The 18,563-nt window shown below is 44.7% G+C and overlaps 2 protein-coding genes and 3 non-coding genes across 6 annotated transcripts in view; 1 reads left to right on the top strand and 4 right to left on the bottom strand.

The window, feature by feature from the left end:
* Positions 1-1,595, top strand: part of RFC4 (replication factor C subunit 4) — a 32,338-nt gene extending 30,743 nt beyond the window's left edge. The window contains exon 11 of the mRNA XM_066620584.1: positions 1,421-1,595. Within this exon, the coding sequence (XP_066476681.1) occupies positions 1,421-1,513 (93 nt within the window). The 3' untranslated portion in view covers positions 1,514-1,595. The remainder of the gene's footprint in view (positions 1-1,420) is intronic.
* A 1,724-nt stretch (positions 1,596-3,319) lies between these two features.
* EIF4A2 (eukaryotic translation initiation factor 4A2) lies at positions 3,320-11,842 on the bottom strand. Of its 2 annotated transcripts, XR_010794072.1 has the most exons (12): positions 11,773-11,842; positions 9,569-9,611; positions 9,353-9,485; positions 8,950-9,089; positions 7,682-7,850; positions 7,346-7,455; positions 6,963-7,106; positions 6,205-6,342; positions 5,706-5,795; positions 5,400-5,479; positions 4,763-4,864; positions 4,032-4,121 (listed from the first exon to the last, which is right to left on the bottom strand). XR_010794072.1 is itself a non-coding variant. In XM_066619540.1 (11 exons), the coding sequence occupies exons 1-11, from the start codon at positions 11,799-11,801 to the stop codon at positions 3,977-3,979; spliced, it is 1,221 nt and encodes a 406-aa protein (XP_066475637.1). In that variant the 5' UTR covers positions 11,802-11,842; the 3' UTR covers positions 3,320-3,976. The 2 variants fall into 2 exon arrangements, 1 of the variants encoding a protein (XP_066475637.1); XM_066619540.1 differs by lacking the exon at positions 4,763-4,864 and having other exon boundaries at positions 3,320-4,121.
* LOC136647111 (small nucleolar RNA SNORA81) lies at positions 6,745-6,923 on the bottom strand. Its single transcript, XR_010794269.1, has one exon. It is a non-coding gene; the product is annotated as a small nucleolar RNA SNORA81 (small nucleolar RNA).
* LOC136647075 (small nucleolar RNA SNORA63) lies at positions 7,175-7,304 on the bottom strand. Its single transcript, XR_010794243.1, has one exon. It is a non-coding gene; the product is annotated as a small nucleolar RNA SNORA63 (small nucleolar RNA).
* LOC136647112 (small nucleolar RNA SNORD2) lies at positions 9,165-9,236 on the bottom strand. The gene has a single exon (XR_010794270.1). It is a non-coding gene; the product is annotated as a small nucleolar RNA SNORD2 (small nucleolar RNA).
* Positions 11,843-18,563: the final 6,721 nt, after the last annotated feature.

Raw genomic sequence — 18,563 nt, 5'->3', positions numbered from 1 at the left:
CACTCAATTTTGAGATATGCATATCGGAGGCATCAGTTTCATACGTACACGTTTGTTTCTGAAATCTGGTTACGTCAGACTGATAGCATAGTGCAGCAGTTCCTAAATTTACCATGGTCATGGTGGCACCATCTTGAATTATGTGAGATCTTGCAAGATCACTTGTGATTCAAGATAGTGGCACCTGGGAAACCCAGTAAGAAGAGGCCACTGGGGACATCCTGCAGCCTCTGTGTGCTGCAGCACAGTTAGAGAACCACTGGATAGTGTACAATCAGTAAAAAGATGCTCAAGCATGCTTGTGGGTAAATAGTCTTCTCAATTGTGTAGTTTATACCCAATTTCAATTATGTGTCTTGGCTTTTGCATCTGGTTCACATACATTGAGCAAGACTGGATGCCAGTTCAGAATGTTCTTTTTATTCTTGAACTTAATGCTCTACGCATGTATGATGTGTCAGAGTTGTATCTGATAGTCATCCTTGTGGGAGATTGTGTGTTTTACAGACCATGGGAAATCTTTTACTGTATTTGTACCTGCACATGTTATTAAACTCCTCATAAGCAGTTGCAGGCAGATGAGGGGGGCACTTTCTGCATGAGGCAGGCTTCCTTTTATGGTAGTAGTATAGTAGCTGAGAGAGCATGAATAATAGGCTTGCAAATTTGTCAGGTGAAAGTTGTTAGCTCATTTGTTTCAGCATTCTCCACCCCCTCTATGCATGAGAGCAAAAAAGCTTTTTGCATTGTACTCTTTCTGTAGTGGTCATGGGGTTTATTTGCCCCAATTTAAAACAAATAGATTTTGCATAAATGTCACACTAGTCCTATCTCATAGTAGTCTACTACTACTAAAGATGGCAGCTGCTGATTCTCCCTTTTCTGTTCCTGTCCTTCTCCTGGAGGGAGGAGAGGTGGGGAAAGTATTGAGTAAATCACCAGCTGGCCTGGGGGTGAGGTTTTAGAGGCAACGAGAAGAGTAGCAATTTGAAAACTTGGCTCCAAAACATATTAAGATGCCCCTGCTGCAAATAAAGGTTATACTCAAAGTTGATAAGTATGAGTATCTTGCATACATTCAAGGTCTTTTTTTATTATAAGCTTCATATGAGTGCATGAGGAAGTTCAAATTTATGGAGTCTCAACAGCTTGAAACTCCTGTTGTATATGCCTGAAAGCTATTGTATGCAGAGGAAGATGTGCAAAAATATTGAGACTGTTTCTCTAGCTATTGCTCACCTGAAAATGAGAGCACTGTTGAACCAGGCCAAAGGTTCAGCACTCGTATTTCCTGGTGGCCAACCGGATGTCCCTAGATGCTGTCACTCCTCTGACTGGTTCATGTTGTGTTTGACCATTTAGCCACTGCTAGCCTTGTTTTCCATGACGATTTTTACCTTTTCTGTACCTTGTCTTGCAGGAGGCAGACAAGTGCTTGGTGGATGGTTCTGATGAGTTCTTGCAATTGATCAGTGTCTGTGCAGTTGTGATGGAGCAGCTAACTCAAAACTGAACAATTTCATTGTGATGGCTGCAGGAAGAACCTACATCTGGTCATTTGCACTTTTTGTAATAAAATACTATTTGGGTAATTACTACTGCTTATTGTCCCCTTTTTATTACAATTTCTGCTCCAGGAGGCTTATGTAAGTCACATTTGGGAAGGGGGCAGATGAAGGGTGAGAGAGACACTGCTTAGAGCAGCCATTTTCAACCACTGTGCCATGGCACACTGGTGTGCTGTAGGGTCATTTATTAATAGGATCATTGGGCATATGAGCCCCCCAACAGAAAGGTGTGCCTTGACAATTTTAGTTACCTTGTGGGTGTGCCATGAGACAAAAAAGGTTGAAAATCACTAGCTTAGAGCCTGGTTTTCATACAGGCTGCCCTTTTAGCACTGCTTCTGCAGTGATGCCTTGGCTGAACAGGCAAACTGCAGGTGGGCTCTCCCTCATTTTGAAAAAAATGATCAAGATTTGCATTTTATCTAAAGTGCATAGTTCTGGCCATTAGCTGCTTAATGTCACTTCCAGCGCTTCACTTCAACAGGTACTATGAGTATTATGTGGCCACTACATGAAATTAGGCTGCCATCCCCAGATATTGAAGGATCTAGAAGACAATGACTTGGTATATGTGACATTTATTTTCACTTTGCTCCTAATGGACAGTATGGGCAGGTGCCTGGCATTACTCATAGCTTTTTCTAATTATGTGCTTGTCACTTAATTACTTCTAGAATGTCTTACTGCAAGCACCAAATTCCTGTAATGACTTGGTTTGCATGAGCCAACCCATTTGAATTCATGGAAAAGATTGCATTTGACATTATCTGTTCCTGTCAACCCACTACTGGCTTGACAATGAGACTGTAGTGCTCCAGGTATTTCCCAAAAGAGAAAATATATAGTCTACCAGTAGCCTTTTAACAGCTTGTAACTACCACCCCAGAAGAGTTCTGAATTACTGCAAACTAGCCTCAATTTATAACATTTACCATAGCTTGGATTAAATTTTTTCATCATTTTCTATAGTAAGAGGAGCCAGAAAACACTTTACTTGTGGCCTAGAAGCAAAAACTCTAGTTTACAGCCAGACTGCAAGCTGAACAGTCTTAAGCATTCTGCATTTAAAATAAAGGTCTGTCTGTGCAGTGTAAGAGCACAGAACACCCTGAGAGCTAGGAAATTTACTTCAGAGTAAACATTCAAAGCACTAAAATTGGCACAAGTATAGCAGCTCTATTGCTCCAAGCTGCAGAATAAAACAGCTGATCCTAACCAACCTTCCAGCACAATACAGCCCAAGGTAAGGGAACATTTGTTCCTTAGCCCCTGAGAAGGCCTCCCCCCCCCATAGAGTGTGTTTGTTAGGATTGGGACTATAAAATTTGCAATGGTAAGAGATCTAAGTATAGGCCAGTGGTACTTGAGGTGAGGTGTGGTTTATTTGCATATCTCCCAGACCACCTACAGCAGTGAAATCAGCAATGCAACATAAGCAGCAGAAAGCTTGCCAGTATACACTTTTTTACACACTCAAAATTTCATCTGCCCTGTGCTTCTTACTAAAGTTAGAAGCCTCATGCAAAACCTGCCCCCCCAATGTATAGCATTGTAGCCTTAATGAGGAGCAGTGGCCCAGTAGGTTGAGCCACCAACTGAAAATGTTTAGGAACCACTGGTCTACTCTGTATTCTTCAACAACCCTACTAGGAGGTCATGCTCCATGCACCTTAATTTCCCAAGCAATGGAAGTGTGAACTTTGACAGCAGGCACTATTCTTCCAAGAAGCAATTCAGCTCACCCACTGAAGTGAATATATAAGTATTTTATTAACATTCAAACTTCATTAAGACATGTGCAATATGGCAATTTTAATGGGTTTACCCCTAACTAAGACAATTAATGATTGCTTGCTGGGGTTTTAGCAACAGGGTCCAGATCACACTTAACACTAATTAAATACTTTATTCAATAAATACATAGCAAACAAAAAATGCATTTTAATGCTCTTATAAAAGTTTAGTCATTTTGAAAGGCCTTTCCAATTAGTCTAATATAGAACTATAACACAATAAAGGTAGGTATGCCAGTTTAACATAATTGGCTGATTTTATACAGCACTTATACCTTTTAGTCCATAAGTAAATTATTAAATGATAAAGAACATCTAGCACAACCACTTCTAAAGAACTAGGAAATAAATTTCTAATAAAGAAAAAATTTACAGACCCCATGGCTTTCCACCCAACCCCAACAGTCTAAACCCTAAAGAGGAGAAAGCCAAAGGCTCTCCCCACAAAAGCTCACGACAAAATGTCGCTTTGCTTATCAAAAATCTGTATTTCTGATCCGTAATGAGCATTGAGACAAGATTCAGTGTATCCCAAGAAAGAAGCACAATGCGCGTCGTGGATCGCCTAGTCAGCAACAGCGAGCACTGCATTCCAAAAACATCTCATCCCAGGGATTAAATGAGGTCAGCCACATTCATGGGCATTTCCTCCACTGTAGTATTGTAGAAAGTCTCAATATCCCGAAGGATCCGCTTGTCCTCCTCAGTGACAAAGTTTATAGCCACACCTTTCCTGCCAAAACGACCACCTCGGCCAATCCTGCATAGAACAGGGGAAAGATTGTGAAGAGCCTATTTTATGAATTTCGGTGACCTGTTTTCAGGGTCAGAAACTGTTATTAGTACTCATTGTAAAGCTTACTTTTGTTGCTACAAACCCATAATCAGTGGTAAAGATTTTGCACAGCTCTATTTAGTGAGTATTGACAAATGGCCAGACTACAGAAAGGTTATTAGATTTAGTGACTTAAGCCATTATACTCAACATAAACCTCCACTTGGAAATCAATTCCCACCTTGATCTCTAGAGAACTTTGGCCAAAAAAAGTTCTCATCTCTCAACACCACATCCTTCTGAACATGGGCAGAGCTTGATGTCAGCTTGCAAATTACATAACTTTAACCATCAAGACTGAATGGACCAAACAAAATCCCTTAGAGCCAGACATTATGCTATGATTAATTTTTCAGACACAACAATCTTGTTCAGTGGGAAAACTTAGCAACTTTTTGGCAGGAAACCAAACAACTCGTTTTTACAAAAACATTTACAGGGCACACATTAGATGTACAGGTTGACAAACCCACAACTCCTGCCTCCATCAGGCCAGGCCAAACCATTAAGAGCTTATAAGACAAAACATCGCTCACAACAATTACAAAAGAAAAGTATATAAATACCAACTCGCTCTTTATTCAAACAGTGTGCCGCTTACGAATCCACGTCCTAAATTACGCCGTCGTTTCTGAGCACCATCTCGTCATCAACTGGACTAGCGACTCCTGTATTTTTTTACATCAAGTAACAAGGTACAGTTTACTTCATTTAGTGACAAAGCCACTAAGAAAGTTAACTAAAGCCTAGGGAGATAAAACTGAAAGTTCTACTAGAAGACAGAGAAAGAATCCCACTGTAAGAACCAAAAAGCAGCAGGGAAAGCAAACAGGCTTCCAAAGCAACATCAAACAAGCTGAAAGAGGCAAATATTTACATCTAATTCTAATAAGAAACTACTAGCAACTCTGGAAACAGCCTAAGTCTCTGGAAGCTGGTTTCCTAAAATCACCACACAATACCAAAGCTGAATTTCTCCAGACTTTTAACAGCAGCTGGTAAATTGTACTAGAACCTTAGCAATGTATCAATACAATATATCAAGCTATCTTTAAGTTTTCCCACTGTTTTGTTTCATTGGCTAACCAAGAAGCTCTGCCCCTCCCATCTTCTCCACACTACATACACACAGGTAATGCAAGAAAGCAAAGAATGCAGATTCTAACACCACTGAATACTGGAACAGTGAGAATTCCAACTAACCTGTGAATGTAGTTCTCACGATTGGTTGGCAGGTCGTAATTTATAACCAATGATACTTGTTGCACGTCAATGCCACGAGCCTGTACACAGAAAGCCAACAAATTACGATAAAACAAAACTTACTGTGTGCTTGGAATTAAGGCATCTATTTTGTTGACCATGTTATAGTAATGAACTACAATAATGCAAGTCCATAGTGGAGCATGGCCTTTACTCTTCCAACAGCTTTAGCAGTTCAGGTTACAATAACCTGAACTATATGAAACAGCTTTGGGTAAGTACACACAAGACCACACTGATACTTACCAACAAGTCAGTAGTGATCAAAACACGGCTTGATCCTGATCTAAACTCTCTCATGATAACATCCCGCTCCTTCTGGTCCATGTCACCATGCTGCATAGATAGAACACCTTGTTATGACACATTAAGCATCCATAAATTTATTGACACATGCAGACTTGACTAGTTTCATAAGCCGCTTGGGTTTTGCTAAACTGCTCCTTAATATAGATGACTTCTAATAGGACAACCACCTTTATTATCACGTTATGTGCCTCAAGCACGCTATAATCCAAGAAAACTCATTTAGGATGGGAGGTTAAGGTTAAGAATCCGCACTTAAACTTGAGGGAGTCTTGTGTGAACCCCCCCCCCCCCGCTTGTCCTGAAGTCTTTCCTAGCCTCCACAATTCTGCTACTAAAATTAGGTCAGAAACAGTCACTGGGACTAGGAAAGCTGCTTCCTACTAATAGCATCGTTATTAATAACATCACAGAACTTCTCTTCAACATCAACTCTTACCAGAGCAGAGACCGTGAAGTCCCTTGCATGCATTTTCTCTGTAAGCCAGTCTACTTTCCTCCTTGTATTAAGGAAAATAACAGCCTGTGTAATGGTCAAGGTTTCATACAGATCACAGAGAGTATCCAGCTTCCATTCCTGTGAAATTAAGTAGTGGACATGAGCACACAGTTACATCTTAATGAGGCTAAACATCAAATGACACATCACACTGAATATGGATTTGCAACTATAGGTGACTTCAAGATTTAAGTGAGGAAGGAATGAATGCTAAGTGGAAACCAGATCAATATTTGGACATTTGTGCATAGAAACAGGGTATTGCAAACCTTTTCTTATGCTTATTACAACCCTTTGATTCTAACACAATCTCACCCTCCCAAGTTAGAGTAACCATAACAGCAGCCCAACTCTGATCCAACAGCCAGGGCAGCTGTTGTTTAAATGAGTATATGCACTGAAACAAAATATTTTAATGCAATGTGTTTGGCCCTTAGTCAGCAGCTCAACTGGAAACTAAAGCCAAATTTCCAGACCTAATAGTGTTGCACCAGGTCTCCAGACTAGGACACTGGACATTAAGAAAGAGGTCCATCCAAGTCATTTACTGATCCAATGCATTTGTTATTCTTCTTGTGTGTACCCTGCTATCACTACTACAGAAGCCAAGGTATAACCCCAGCTTTTGTAGTTTTAGCACAGTGCTTGAACAAGAAGACCACATTTCAATGTTCAAAATGAGCAAACATCTCCCTTACCTCTCTCTCCACATTAATGTAGAATTGTTTGATACCTTCAAGGGTCAATTCTTCTTTCTTCACTAAAATACGAATGGGATCTCTCATGAATTTTTTGGTCACTTCCAAAACATCCATTGGCATAGTGGCAGAAAGCAACACAACCTAGAAAAGGAATACTTTGTTAAGTAATTTGATATGAAACTGCTTGGACATTGGCCAAAGTAAAGCTAATGTATGAAACCAAGCGTCCCTGTCAGCTGTGGAATCGAAACAGACAAGGATAGTAAAGAAACAATTTTGTTTTGTGCAGGGGGAACGACAATATGGCACTTCACAGCTATATTGTAACTTTACCTGCATAATTTGAATAGCCAATATTACTGCATCACATTTAATTTTACCTGAATGTTTGTGCTCAACTTCTGAAAAATTTCATAGATTTGATCCTTAAACCCCCGACTCAACATTTCATCTGCTTCATCCAAGACAAACATTTTTATCCATTTAGGCGCTAGAAGAAAAGGAAACATCTTAAAAGCTGGATATACAAGTGTGCTTGTAAACTAAGCTCTAACCACTTCAAGCAGAAAAACAAACTATAAAATACTAAATTACCAATTAATCAGTGTGTTTATATTACATATGCATCAGTTTTGAAATCCCATCTTTAAAATGATTAATTTTTACTTTTTCTAACTGCTTCCCCCCCCCACCAATTTATTGCTTTCACTACTTACATAGGTAGCGCCTGTTTAACATGTCAAATACACGCCCTGGAGTTCCCACCACAATGTGTGGAGCCTCTGCCTGCAGCTTCTGCATTTCATTTCGAACATTTGTGCCACCAATGCAAGCATGGCAAGTTGCACCCATATAATCTCCAAGTGCCAGAATAACTTTTTGGATCTGCAATAACAAATCTCAATTAGAATATTAATGCTTTCAAGCTCCACTGGCCACAGCTTCCCAATGAAAGGGAATATACCAGGTATGCACAGCAAAACAGACACGCAACTCATACTGGATGATTTGCATGCAATTTGTAAAGCATTTCCTACCCTCAAGTTCCATCTGCATAGGGAAACTCCTCTTTCAAGCTGCTTTCAGACTGAGGCAGTCTCTATTACAGAACAGAGAAGCTGGCTCTTTCCATTCAAGGGAGCCTTGACTTGCAAAGAAACACAGCAAAATATTGCCAACGAATATCTACCAACAGGTCTTAGCTTCAGGTCAGAATAGGAAATAGCTACTGGCCCCTAAACAAGCCCAATTCATCTTTCTGGACTGTGAAAACATGGCTACTTTTTATGATACCTACATAGTCACTTTTTAAATCGACTAGACACAACTGGCTATGTCAGCATAAGAACTGCTAACACCAATCCATTTTAGATGCATGCTTCCTCCAAGTATGTAATGCATTTTACATTTTCCTAAAGGAGAATCTATACAGAATTGAATTTTAAAACAAAAGTATGTGAACAATTTTCTCCCCAGAAATGACTTGCACTTATGATAATGTTCACAAGAACACAGTTTCATGGAAATGTGTAATGTTGCAAAACTACAGCTCAAAACAAAAAAAAGAAAAGACTTAAGCACACAGGATAAAAGTTAACATACATAAAGAAAAATCAACTGATCACATGTGCATTGCAGTTTCCATGTTGCACAACTGCATGCATTTAAGAGTGCCTTTTCTCAAAGAGCATGATGTTTCTGTCAGATTAAACTGTTTTATGCTAAGTCTTCTGGATATGCCCCTTTATCACTCCTACAGAGCTGTTTATCCCTCTTCATCCCAGCATCACTGGCCCACTGTCACATCTGACCTCTCTCTGTGAATTTAAAGGAGAAAAGCTAGTGTGACAAAAGCCTGCTTCCATATTTACAGCCCAAAGACAAGTAGTTATGAGACTTGCAGTAAATCTGTTAACTACTCTACAGTTGTGTAACCTGAAACCTATGCAACATGTAAGCAGCTTTTTAACTACACTATCAATACCTGTTGAGCCAGTTCTCTGGTAGGAGCCAATACTAGTGCTTGGGTCTCCTTGAGATCAATCTCCAACTGTTGCAGGATGGAAATAGCAAATGTGGCAGTCTTGCCAGTACCTGACTGAGCTTGAGCAATCACATCATACCCTAAAAAAAGGATAGATATTTACTGCTCCCACAAACACCACATCAAGGATTCAGTTTTAAACTGCAATTTCCTTTAAGTGATCAGCAATTCAATAATTATCTCCATTTCAGGTCAGTCCCGAAAGATGGTATACCATCATCTCACTTTCAAGGAAGATTTGATGTGTTTCACTTCCACCCCAATGCTGAAGACTTGGGACTGAGAACAGTACTTCACCAATTCTTAATAACTGCTAATATTAAGCACATAACTATTTGCCTACCTTTGATACATGGAATAATCGCACGTTGCTGAATAGCTGAAGGCTTCTCAAAACCATAAGCATAAATGCCCCTGAGGAGGGATTCTTTTAAGTTCATATCATCAAAATTGTCGACAATTTCATTCCAATTGCTCTGCAGGGAAAAAAATATATTTTTACTCCACTCATCAAAATATATTTCCATAATACTTCAGATTGTATTATTTAAATACTAACCTCAATGACACCATCGGGGTCCATTCCCTCCGGGCCATGGTCTCTGTTAAAATATAAAAGACATTGGTGACATCCCCTTCAGCTACAGTGTTCTTTTCTATGGATGCAACTCTACAAGTGCAATGGTCGATTATTTCAAAGCAGACATTTGCCATTATGGAAACTGCCATCCCATCAGTAGTGAGCAGCTATTAAACAGCTAGCCAGTAAGGTGAGATCCTCAAGTAAAACAGTACTATAGAAACCCATCATGTTTTGCCTGCTTTGAAAGTCACTCAGCATCCAGGGAGAAGTGCTTTCTCTTCAAATGCAGGATTTCTACCCATTAACAACAGGTGGCAAAGAGTGCAAACTGGATGGAGAAGATGTGTATTTCAATCTCTGTTTAAGGATGACTAGGTGGGAAATCATCAATAAACCTATTTTACATGCAAGAAGAATTAATGCCAAGTACTAATATAAAACACTTTGTAAACCATAGCAACAAAATATCTATACACTAGTCTTGCTTAGTTAAGTCTCTGGAAGATTACTGCAAGGGAGGACACCAGGATGCAGGTCTCTTGCTGTCTTGTGTGCCCCCAGAGGCATCTGGTGGGCCACAGTGAGACACAGGAAGTTGGACTAGATGGGCTTTTGGCCTGAACCAGTGGGTCTCTTCTGATGTTCGGTTTCAGTTGGGAAAAGCCTTTCTTTACCCAGAGTGTAATTAAGTCTGTGGAACTCCTTGCCACAGGACCTGGTGATGGCACCTGGCCTGGGTGCCTTTAAAAGGGGATTGGAAAAATTTCTGGAGGAAAAAGTCCATCACAGCTTACAAGCCATGATGGGTATACACAAGCTTCTGGTTTTAGACAGGCCACCTCAGAATGCCAGGAGCAAGGGAGGGCACCAGCATGCAGGGCTCTTGTTGTCTTGAATGCTCCCTGAGGCACCTCTTGGGCCACTGTGAGATACAGGAGGCTGGATGAGATAGGTTTTTGGCATGATCCAACAGGTTTTTACGCTAGATTTCAGTTGGGGAAAGTCTGTCTTTACCCAGCGTGTAGTTAAACCTGTGGAACTCCTTGCCACAGGATATGGTGATGGTATCTGACATAGATGCCTTTAAAAAGGATTGGACAAACATATTAATTGTAGGTTGCAAGCCGTGATGGTTATGTGTAACCTCCTGGTTTCAGAAGCAGGATACCTCAGAATGCCAGATGCAAGGGAGGACACCAGGGTTCAGGGATCTTGTTACCTTGTGTGTTCCTTGAAGCATCTGTCAGGCCCACAGGAAGATGAACTAAATAGGCCTGATTTTAGAGCTCTTCTAGATGTTAGGTTTTAGTTGGGAAAAGACTGTCTTTATCCAGCATGCAGATGGAAAAGCCTTTCTTTACCCAGCGAGTGGTCAGCCTGTGTAACTCCCTGCCACAGGATGTGGCGTGGCACCTGGCCTGGGTGGGCCTGGTGCAGCAGGGATCTTAGGCTCTGTTCCCCTCCTACAGCTCTGCAGCGACGGCGCAGGGGCTGCCTACTTCACGGGCGGGGGCCACTGGACAGGCCTGCTGCGCACGTGGGGCCGGGGCGGCCATGTTGGCCTTCCTCGGCTGGGTGGAGACCGAGCCCTGCGGAACCGCCAAGCCCCTCCTGCGCGTCAGGCGGGGAGGCGGGGCGGCGGCGGAGGCCGCGCTGCGATCTCAGCAACGGTGGGTTGTCAGGGAGAGACGAGGCCTGGCTGCTGTTCTCGGCCTTCTCCCAAGTGTCGCGAGAGCTCCACCCCCCCCAGAGGCCCGACTGCGCAAGCCGAGGACACACCGACTGCCAGAAAAAGCTGCCGGCGGAACGGCCCAGGAGCCGCGCCCGCCCCTCCCCCCGCGGGGGTGGAAAATGGACTCTTCCAGAGCTCTGCGGGGGCTCTGTTCAGCGCTTGGACGGAACCACGTGCCCTTTCCGGGAGGGAATCGGTAGACAGGAGCGGCCCCCCTCCGAAGGCGACATGGTCTCTCCTACCCACTCCGGCCAGGGAGGAAGAGACCACGTCGCCCTCACGAGGGGGAATCGACGGTTCCAGAAGCCAACGAAGGAGAGGCGGCGCGGATAATGGCGGCGCCTGCCGTCAGCGCCCCGCTTGTTGCCCCCTCCCGCGTCACAGCCGCGCTGGCGCGTCGCCCGCCGGCCCCCCATTCCGCCAACGAGCCGCCACCCCTCCTCGTTACCTGCTATAGTCCGCGGAGCCGCCTGACATGTTCCGATGAACGCCACTCTCCTCAACTGAAAAGGCAGCGCCTCCGCCGCACCCGCCTTATATAGCCTCCGCTTGGCCGGCACTACTTTTACTCCCCTCCTCTGCTCCTGGCGGAGGGATACGCAACACTGGGACGTGTTGCAGCGGCTGCGAGGCCCTCTCCCGCCCCTTCCAGAAAGGGGGAGGCCTCGGAGTCAGGATTGGCCGGGTCTGAGAATTCCCCAAAGAGAGGGCTGGAGGGGCGGGTGGCGAAGTAGAAGGGCTTCTGTGGCGGGACTACTTTACGCTCTGTGAGGCGCGCAGGGATATTGCAGCAGTTGAGAGAGGACTGCTGCGTCCCGCTTTCTGCCGTTCCCTCGCTCGCTCACCCTCCCCCCGCCTGGCTGGAGAACGGGGTTTCCTTGTTGCCCGTGCCTGGCTGGGAAGGGGGCGGGGCGGAGGAAAATGGCGGCCGTTGGTGCCTGAGGGGAGCTCCTGAGGGAGGAAGGGGAGAAGCAGGGCGGGCTCAAGCATCAGGACTGGGGAGGGGCGGCCAGGGGACAGCTGGGGGATGGGACAGGAGGGGGCAAGAAGGAGGGAAGAGGTGTCAGCTGCAGGTGCTATTTAGGGGATGGGTAGAAAGAAGGGTGCTCCTTCCCCCTCACACAGCACCAGGCCACAGCCACTGCGACTGAGTGTCTGTGGAACTCCTGGCCACAGGATGTGGTGACAGAGTGGATGGGGGATGCTCTTCTCCCTCTCACACAGCACCAGAACCAGGGGACAGCCACTGAAACCGAGTGTCTGTGGAACCCCTTGCCACAGGATATGGTGATAGAGTGGATGGAGGATGCTCTTTTCCCTCTCCCACAACATCAGAACCAGGGCACAGCCACTAAAATTGAGTGTTGGGAGAGTTAGCTCAGACAAAAGAAAACTTTCTTTACCCAGTGTGTAATTAGTCTGTGGAACTCCTTGCCATGGGATGTGATGGCATCTTGCGTAGATGACCTTTAAAAAGGGAATTGGACAGATTTCATCTGGAAGAAAAGTTCATTGCAGTTTACAAGCCATGGTGGGTATGCGCCAGGTATCCTGGTTTTAGAAGTAGGCTATCTCAGAATGCCAGGTCCAAGGGATTGACAACAGGATTTAGGTCTCTTGTTGTCTTGTGTGCTCCCTGAGGCACTGGTGGCCCACTGTGAGATGCAGAAAGCTGGACTAGATTGGCCTTTGGTCTGATCCACCAGGGTTCTTTTAATGTTCTTATTATTTTGGAACTTATTTAGTGCCATATTCTTGGAGCAGTGGCTAAATTCTGAACTTCAAAAACGTGAACGTGAATTTCATAAGGCAAGCTGCCCTCTTGGATGTGACAGTGCAAAGCTATGCATGTCTACTCAGAAGTAAGTCCCATTGTGCTTAATGGGCCTCATTCCCAGAAAAGTGTGTGTAAAGGTTGGATTGTTGCTGATCTTGATCACTGTTATCAAAATAATGAGTGAGGACAGGTAGCTGCTGAGTGGTAGAGTATCTGCTTTGCATGCAGGTGGTGGCCGGTTCAATCCTTTCTACCTTTGGATGCGGCTTGGAAAATCGGACAATCCAGAGGACTGCTGCTAATTGCTATGGATCAGATTGGTAACCTACGGCCAGGGCCAGATCTGGCAAGATAATCTGATCTGCACAGAGCTCAACTTGGGAGGCTTCGCCTCCCACTAAATTTGCTGCATGCTGGACAGGTAACTGCAGAGCATAGGGACTCTGTGAGCCTGGGCAGGCAGCTCTGCTATTCCTTGTCTGGCATGCAGCATATTCAGCAGGAGGCAATGCCTCCCAAACTGAGCTCCACATAGATGCTTCTGGGCGCTTTGGCAACCTGGAAGTTCGTTGGTGACATAATTATGTTACTGCCAAACATCCGGCCTCTTTGCCTGAAGGTTGCTGACCCCTGCTGTAGGTGGTACTTTGTATGTGGACTAAAAGTCTGACTCAGGATAAAGTGGCTCCATAAAAGCACTAAAAATACTATATACAAGTGTTAGGGGCCGATGCAGAACATAAACATGATGTGGTTGTTGAACAGCTTAAAGACTGCATTGTAGAGTTGAAAGCTAACCAGATCAGTGGGGAAAAATGAAGATTTTGGCCCAAACTGCACCTGCAGAAATCCATAAGAAAAATCATGCTGGATTAGGCCAAAGGCCCAGTCCATGCGATAATAGGCATTTTCCACAGAATACGTTGACATTGCAGTGCAAAATTCAAATGGGTTTCCTTCTCCGATGGGTTTCATGCCATGGAATATCCAAGTATCTCTTTGCCACATTGTTTTCCTAATCAGTGATTTCCAATTCTTCCACATGAGTTTTGAATGTGTGGTTGCAAAACCCACGTGATAGTTTATATCTGTGAGTTTGGGAGGTTAGAAGACATCCTACAGTGGCTGTTTGAAGAGCATTTCTTGCCCCATGTCCTCCTCTCCTTGTTTTTGACTTTAAATGGCAACTATTCCCCCCCCCCCCCATTTGTGGTGAGTAGGAGATACAGCAGTGTATTTCTTTAGGCTACAGCAGCAGAGTAGCAGCAGATTCTTTACTCAGTGTGTGGTTGGTCTGTGGAACTCTTTGCCACAGGATGTGGTGATGGCGACTGGCCTGGATGCCTTTAAAAGGGGATTGGACAAGTTTCTGGAGGAAAAATCCATTATGGGGTACAAGCCATGATGTGTATGCGCAACCTCCTGATTTTAGAAATGGGTTATGTCAGAATGCCAGATGCAAGGGAGGGCACCAGGATGAGGTCTCTTGTTATCTGGTGTGCTCCCAGGGGCATTTGGTGGGCCGCTGTGAGATACAGGAAGCTGGACTAGATGGGCCTATGACCTGATCCAGTGGGGCTGTTCTTATGTTCTTATGTTCAGTGAACAGTGTTTACTTGATCTCTTGCTTGGTTTTCTTAGGATCTGGAGGGGGAAGCCAACAGTACTTTGATCCTCTGGGGGGGGGGGGGGAGGTTCTGTCTGCTTGTATTTGTCTACTCAAAAGGAAGTCCTATTGTGTTCCTAGGCTTACTCTTAGGAAACTATAAGATTGCAGTCCAAGTCATGGGGAAGGAGGCTCACACCTTGTCTGGCAAATTACTGCTTCTCCGCTTGAATCAGTCTTCTTGCTGAAATTGCCTGTATTAAAATGTGACTTCCTTCCATCTAGCAAGTCTTATCCCCCCCCCCCCCCCCGAGAGGCCTTCTTCTAAAACAGCGGTCTCCAAACTTTTTGGCCAGAGGGCCGCATGAAATATCTGGTGCAGTGCTGAGGGCCAGAAAAAAAAATTAAATATAAAATTTAAATAAATAAATTAGAGATGAAACTCAGATGAATGAATTAATGAGTGAATGAGCTCACTCACTCAGCCTCTCCAGCCCTCAGAACCCTCTCCAGATGCAGAGCACAGCTCTGGTCATGTTCAGTCAAGTGAGCCAGAGGCTTTCAGGGGACAAGAGGCTGGCCACAGGCCGGATAGAGGCTCACTGTGGGCCGCATCTGGCCCCTGGGCCGGGGTTTGGAGACCCCTGTTCTAAAACATGGCTAAAGACACTGGCAGTTGTTGGTGCTTCTCTTGGGAGTGGCAGCGTGGGGGGGATTGCCAGAAGTGCTGCACTCCTTTACTACATGTGTACAACAAATTAAAGGTTCATCAAACAAAAGGGTTCTACCTGACAACCCACCCACCCCCACAGAAGACAACTTTCTCATTCTTTCCCTCAATATAAAAAGAAGGGGGCAGAATGAAAGACGTAGGGGGAGGGCAGAGGCAGGAAAGGAGCCTTTGACACTAGTCTATCCATGTCTACTTAGAAGGAAGTCCAATTGTATTCAATGGCTCTTACTGCTGGGAATGCATGTACTGTATGTTAGCATCCCAGGCAGAGAGAGAGAGAGAGAGGAAAGGTGGTTGAAATCTTTCCTGCCCCACTTCCTCTTAGTTTTCTCTCTTGCCTTCCCTGTTCCAGCCAGGGGAGGTCAGCTGTCGTTGCTTCGATGATCCTATCATGATCAACCAATGCTTGCTTACTCCTGGGAAAGTGTGTATAGGATTGCAGCCAATTCTTGTAGGATAAAACTGGAATATACTTGTCTGGGTGTGGGGATGAGGCTAGGAGGGTGCCTGCTTTGGAGCACAGTCCTGTGTCTGCTTTTTTGGAAGCCTTAGTGGAGTGCCTGGCAGCTTGTTCCTGCTCAAGTGGGTAAGTTCTGCGCATGCTGGCATAGAAAATGTCATTGTCTGAACTTGTAAGGGCCTGCGAGGAAAACACTGAAAAAGTGGGGAACTCATGTTCAGTAGACTGGGTGTCAGTGCCCCAGCAATGTTGCCTGTGACACATTAGCTTCTTTGCAATACCCTATCCTTGCATGACCTGTCCTTACTTCCCTAATTCCTTCAGAATATTGTGGATAAAACTCTTTCTGCTTTCTCCCAGTAATCTCTCATTGTAGTCCTCTTCAGCATAGTGTAGTACTATTGCCTTTGTATAGTACTATTGACTCTTCAAACAGCCCAATTCTAATGCATGTCTGTTCAGAATAATATCCCATTATAGTCATTAGGACATACTTCCAAGTAAGTGTGCATAGGATTGCAGCCTTAGTGCATGACCTTGGGCTAGACATTCTCAACCTAATCTACCCAACAGGGTAGTTGTGAGAGAAACACATGTATGCTATCTTATCTCGTTGGAAGGAAGGGTGGGATTAAAATTATATATTTTAATATATCAAGTGAACATTGTGAGGAAAATGCACTCTGCACCTGTTCAGAGTCATTATTTCCCTCAACTTTGCAAATCCTTGGCATTCAAAATGGGTTTTAATGCAGTTAAACTCCCACTGAGTTGTAAATTCCGTTGGCTGTTGTTACTCACATCCTTGCAACTAGGAACTGCAAACCACTTCTCTGTTACTGCTTTACTTTGGTTCAGGCTGTACATGCTATTAGGCCTAAACTGTACATATTCATGACAGGGCCCTATAAAAGCATTTCCAATTGGGCCCCACAGCTCCTAAATCTGGCCCTAACCCTTCTTGTTGCCTTTGTTGAACTGAGAGTTTGTTTGAACATACACAACAGTTCCCTGTGACTGAACATTGCAAGGGAAGTTTGGTAGCCGTGATTTCCCAGAGCACTGTTTGAAAATCACTCTTCTATGTTTATATCGGAGAGACGATCAGCCTTAAGAAAACACAGGTCATGGTTCAGGATGTGGACTCACCTCTCTGCATTACAATCTCTGTGCATGAACTGGAGGTTGTCCATGACTTTGTGTACCTTGGCTCAACGATCTCCGACACTCTTTCTCTCGATACTGAGCTAAACAAGCGCATCGGTAAAGCAGCGACCACGTTTTCCAGACTCACAAAGAGAGTCTGGTCCAACAAGAAGCTGACGGAACATACCAAGATCCAGGTCTACAGAGCTTGCGTCCTGAGTACACTTCTGTACTGCAGCGAGTCATGGACTCTTTGCTCACAACAGGAGAGGAAACCGAACGCTTTCCACATGCGCTGCCTCGGATGCATTCTCAGCATCACCTGGCAGGACAAAGTTCCAAACAACACAGTCCTGGAACGTGCTGGAATCCCTAGCATGTATGCACTGCTGAAACAGAGACGCCTGCTTTGGCTCGGTCATGTCGTGAGAATGGATGATGGCCGGATCCCAAAGGATCTCCTCTATGGAGAACTCGTGCAAGGAAAGCGCCCTACAGGTAGACCACAGCTGTGATACAAGGACATCTGCAAGAGGGATCTGAAGGCCTTAGGAGTGGACCTCAACAAGTGGGAAACCCTGGCCTCTGAGCGGCCCGCTTGGAGGCAGGCTGTGCAACATGGCCTTTCCCAGTTTGAAGAGACACTTGGCCAACAGTCTGAGGCAAAGAGGCAAAGAAGGAAGGCCCATAGCCAGGGAGACAGACCAGGGACAGACTGCACTTGCTCCCAGTGTGGAAGGGATTGTCACTCCCGAATCGGCCTTTTCAGCGCCACTAAATGCTGTTCCAGAACCACCATTCAGAGCGCGATACCATACTCTTTTGAGACTGAAGGTTGCCGACAATAGGAATAGAATGTTTATATGTACATCATATTTGGTGGAGTCTACTGTATACAGGTCAGTGTGGAAATTAACAGAAAAGGAAAATGGACTCCCCTCCCCCAAAAGGAGATGCCGAGTCTTATACAAACTGAGCATGATCAGTTGCTCCCAGGAACCATGGAATGTTCAGATGTCCATTGGTGGTGGTGGTGGTGGGGGAAACAGCAGAACATGAAAGCAGGTCAAGGGCCCAGCTGACACTGAAACCCCCATCACTCAAGCAAGTGACATGCTATTGCTGCCTTTGCCTGCCTTTCACGTTTGCAATTGGGCTTCTTCAGAGTCTCCTGCAAAGGTGCTTGGACCTCTCTGGAAGTCCATGTTATGGAGTGCAGATGAGGCTGCTGGGATGCTGATGCAAGAGCATCCTCCAGTTGGTGTATGTGTTGCATATTTGGGTATACATGCAAGTGCTTGTGCATATACAAGCACCAAGTCCCCCCCCCCCGCCCCCCCGACTCTGGAGTCAGTGTTGGGGAAAGGAGATGGAATTGGCCTGTTTGAGCCAATGGAATTCTGGAGATGCTGCATTTTTTTTTTTTGCAAATGTCGTTATCTGTTAGCTCAAGTACATCAAGATTTATGAACTTTGGTGACATTGTGGTTTATAACTTCCATGCTGGACATGCAGCT

This window comes from Tiliqua scincoides, chromosome 3 (genome assembly GCF_035046505.1).
Source record: "Tiliqua scincoides isolate rTilSci1 chromosome 3, rTilSci1.hap2, whole genome shotgun sequence".
Lineage (NCBI taxonomy): Eukaryota > Metazoa > Chordata > Lepidosauria > Squamata > Scincidae > Tiliqua > Tiliqua scincoides.
Note: the sequence above shows the minus strand (reverse complement) of the source record. Positions and strands in the feature narration are given on the sequence as shown.

What these genes read in the sequence shown, in the direction of transcription:
- EIF4A2 (XM_066619540.1), bottom strand. Translation starts at nt 11,801, where the DNA reads ATGTCAGGCGGCTCCGCGGACTATAGCAG. An exon ending in GATTATTCCATGTATCAAAG is followed by an intron (nt 9,090 to 9,352) that starts GTAGGCAAATAG and finishes TCCTTTTTTTAG; the next exon opens with GGTATGATGTGATTGCTCAA. An exon ending in ACATTAATGTGGAGAGAGAG is followed by an intron (nt 6,343 to 6,962) that starts GTAAGGGAGATG and finishes TTAATTTCACAG; the next exon opens with GAATGGAAGCTGGATACTCT.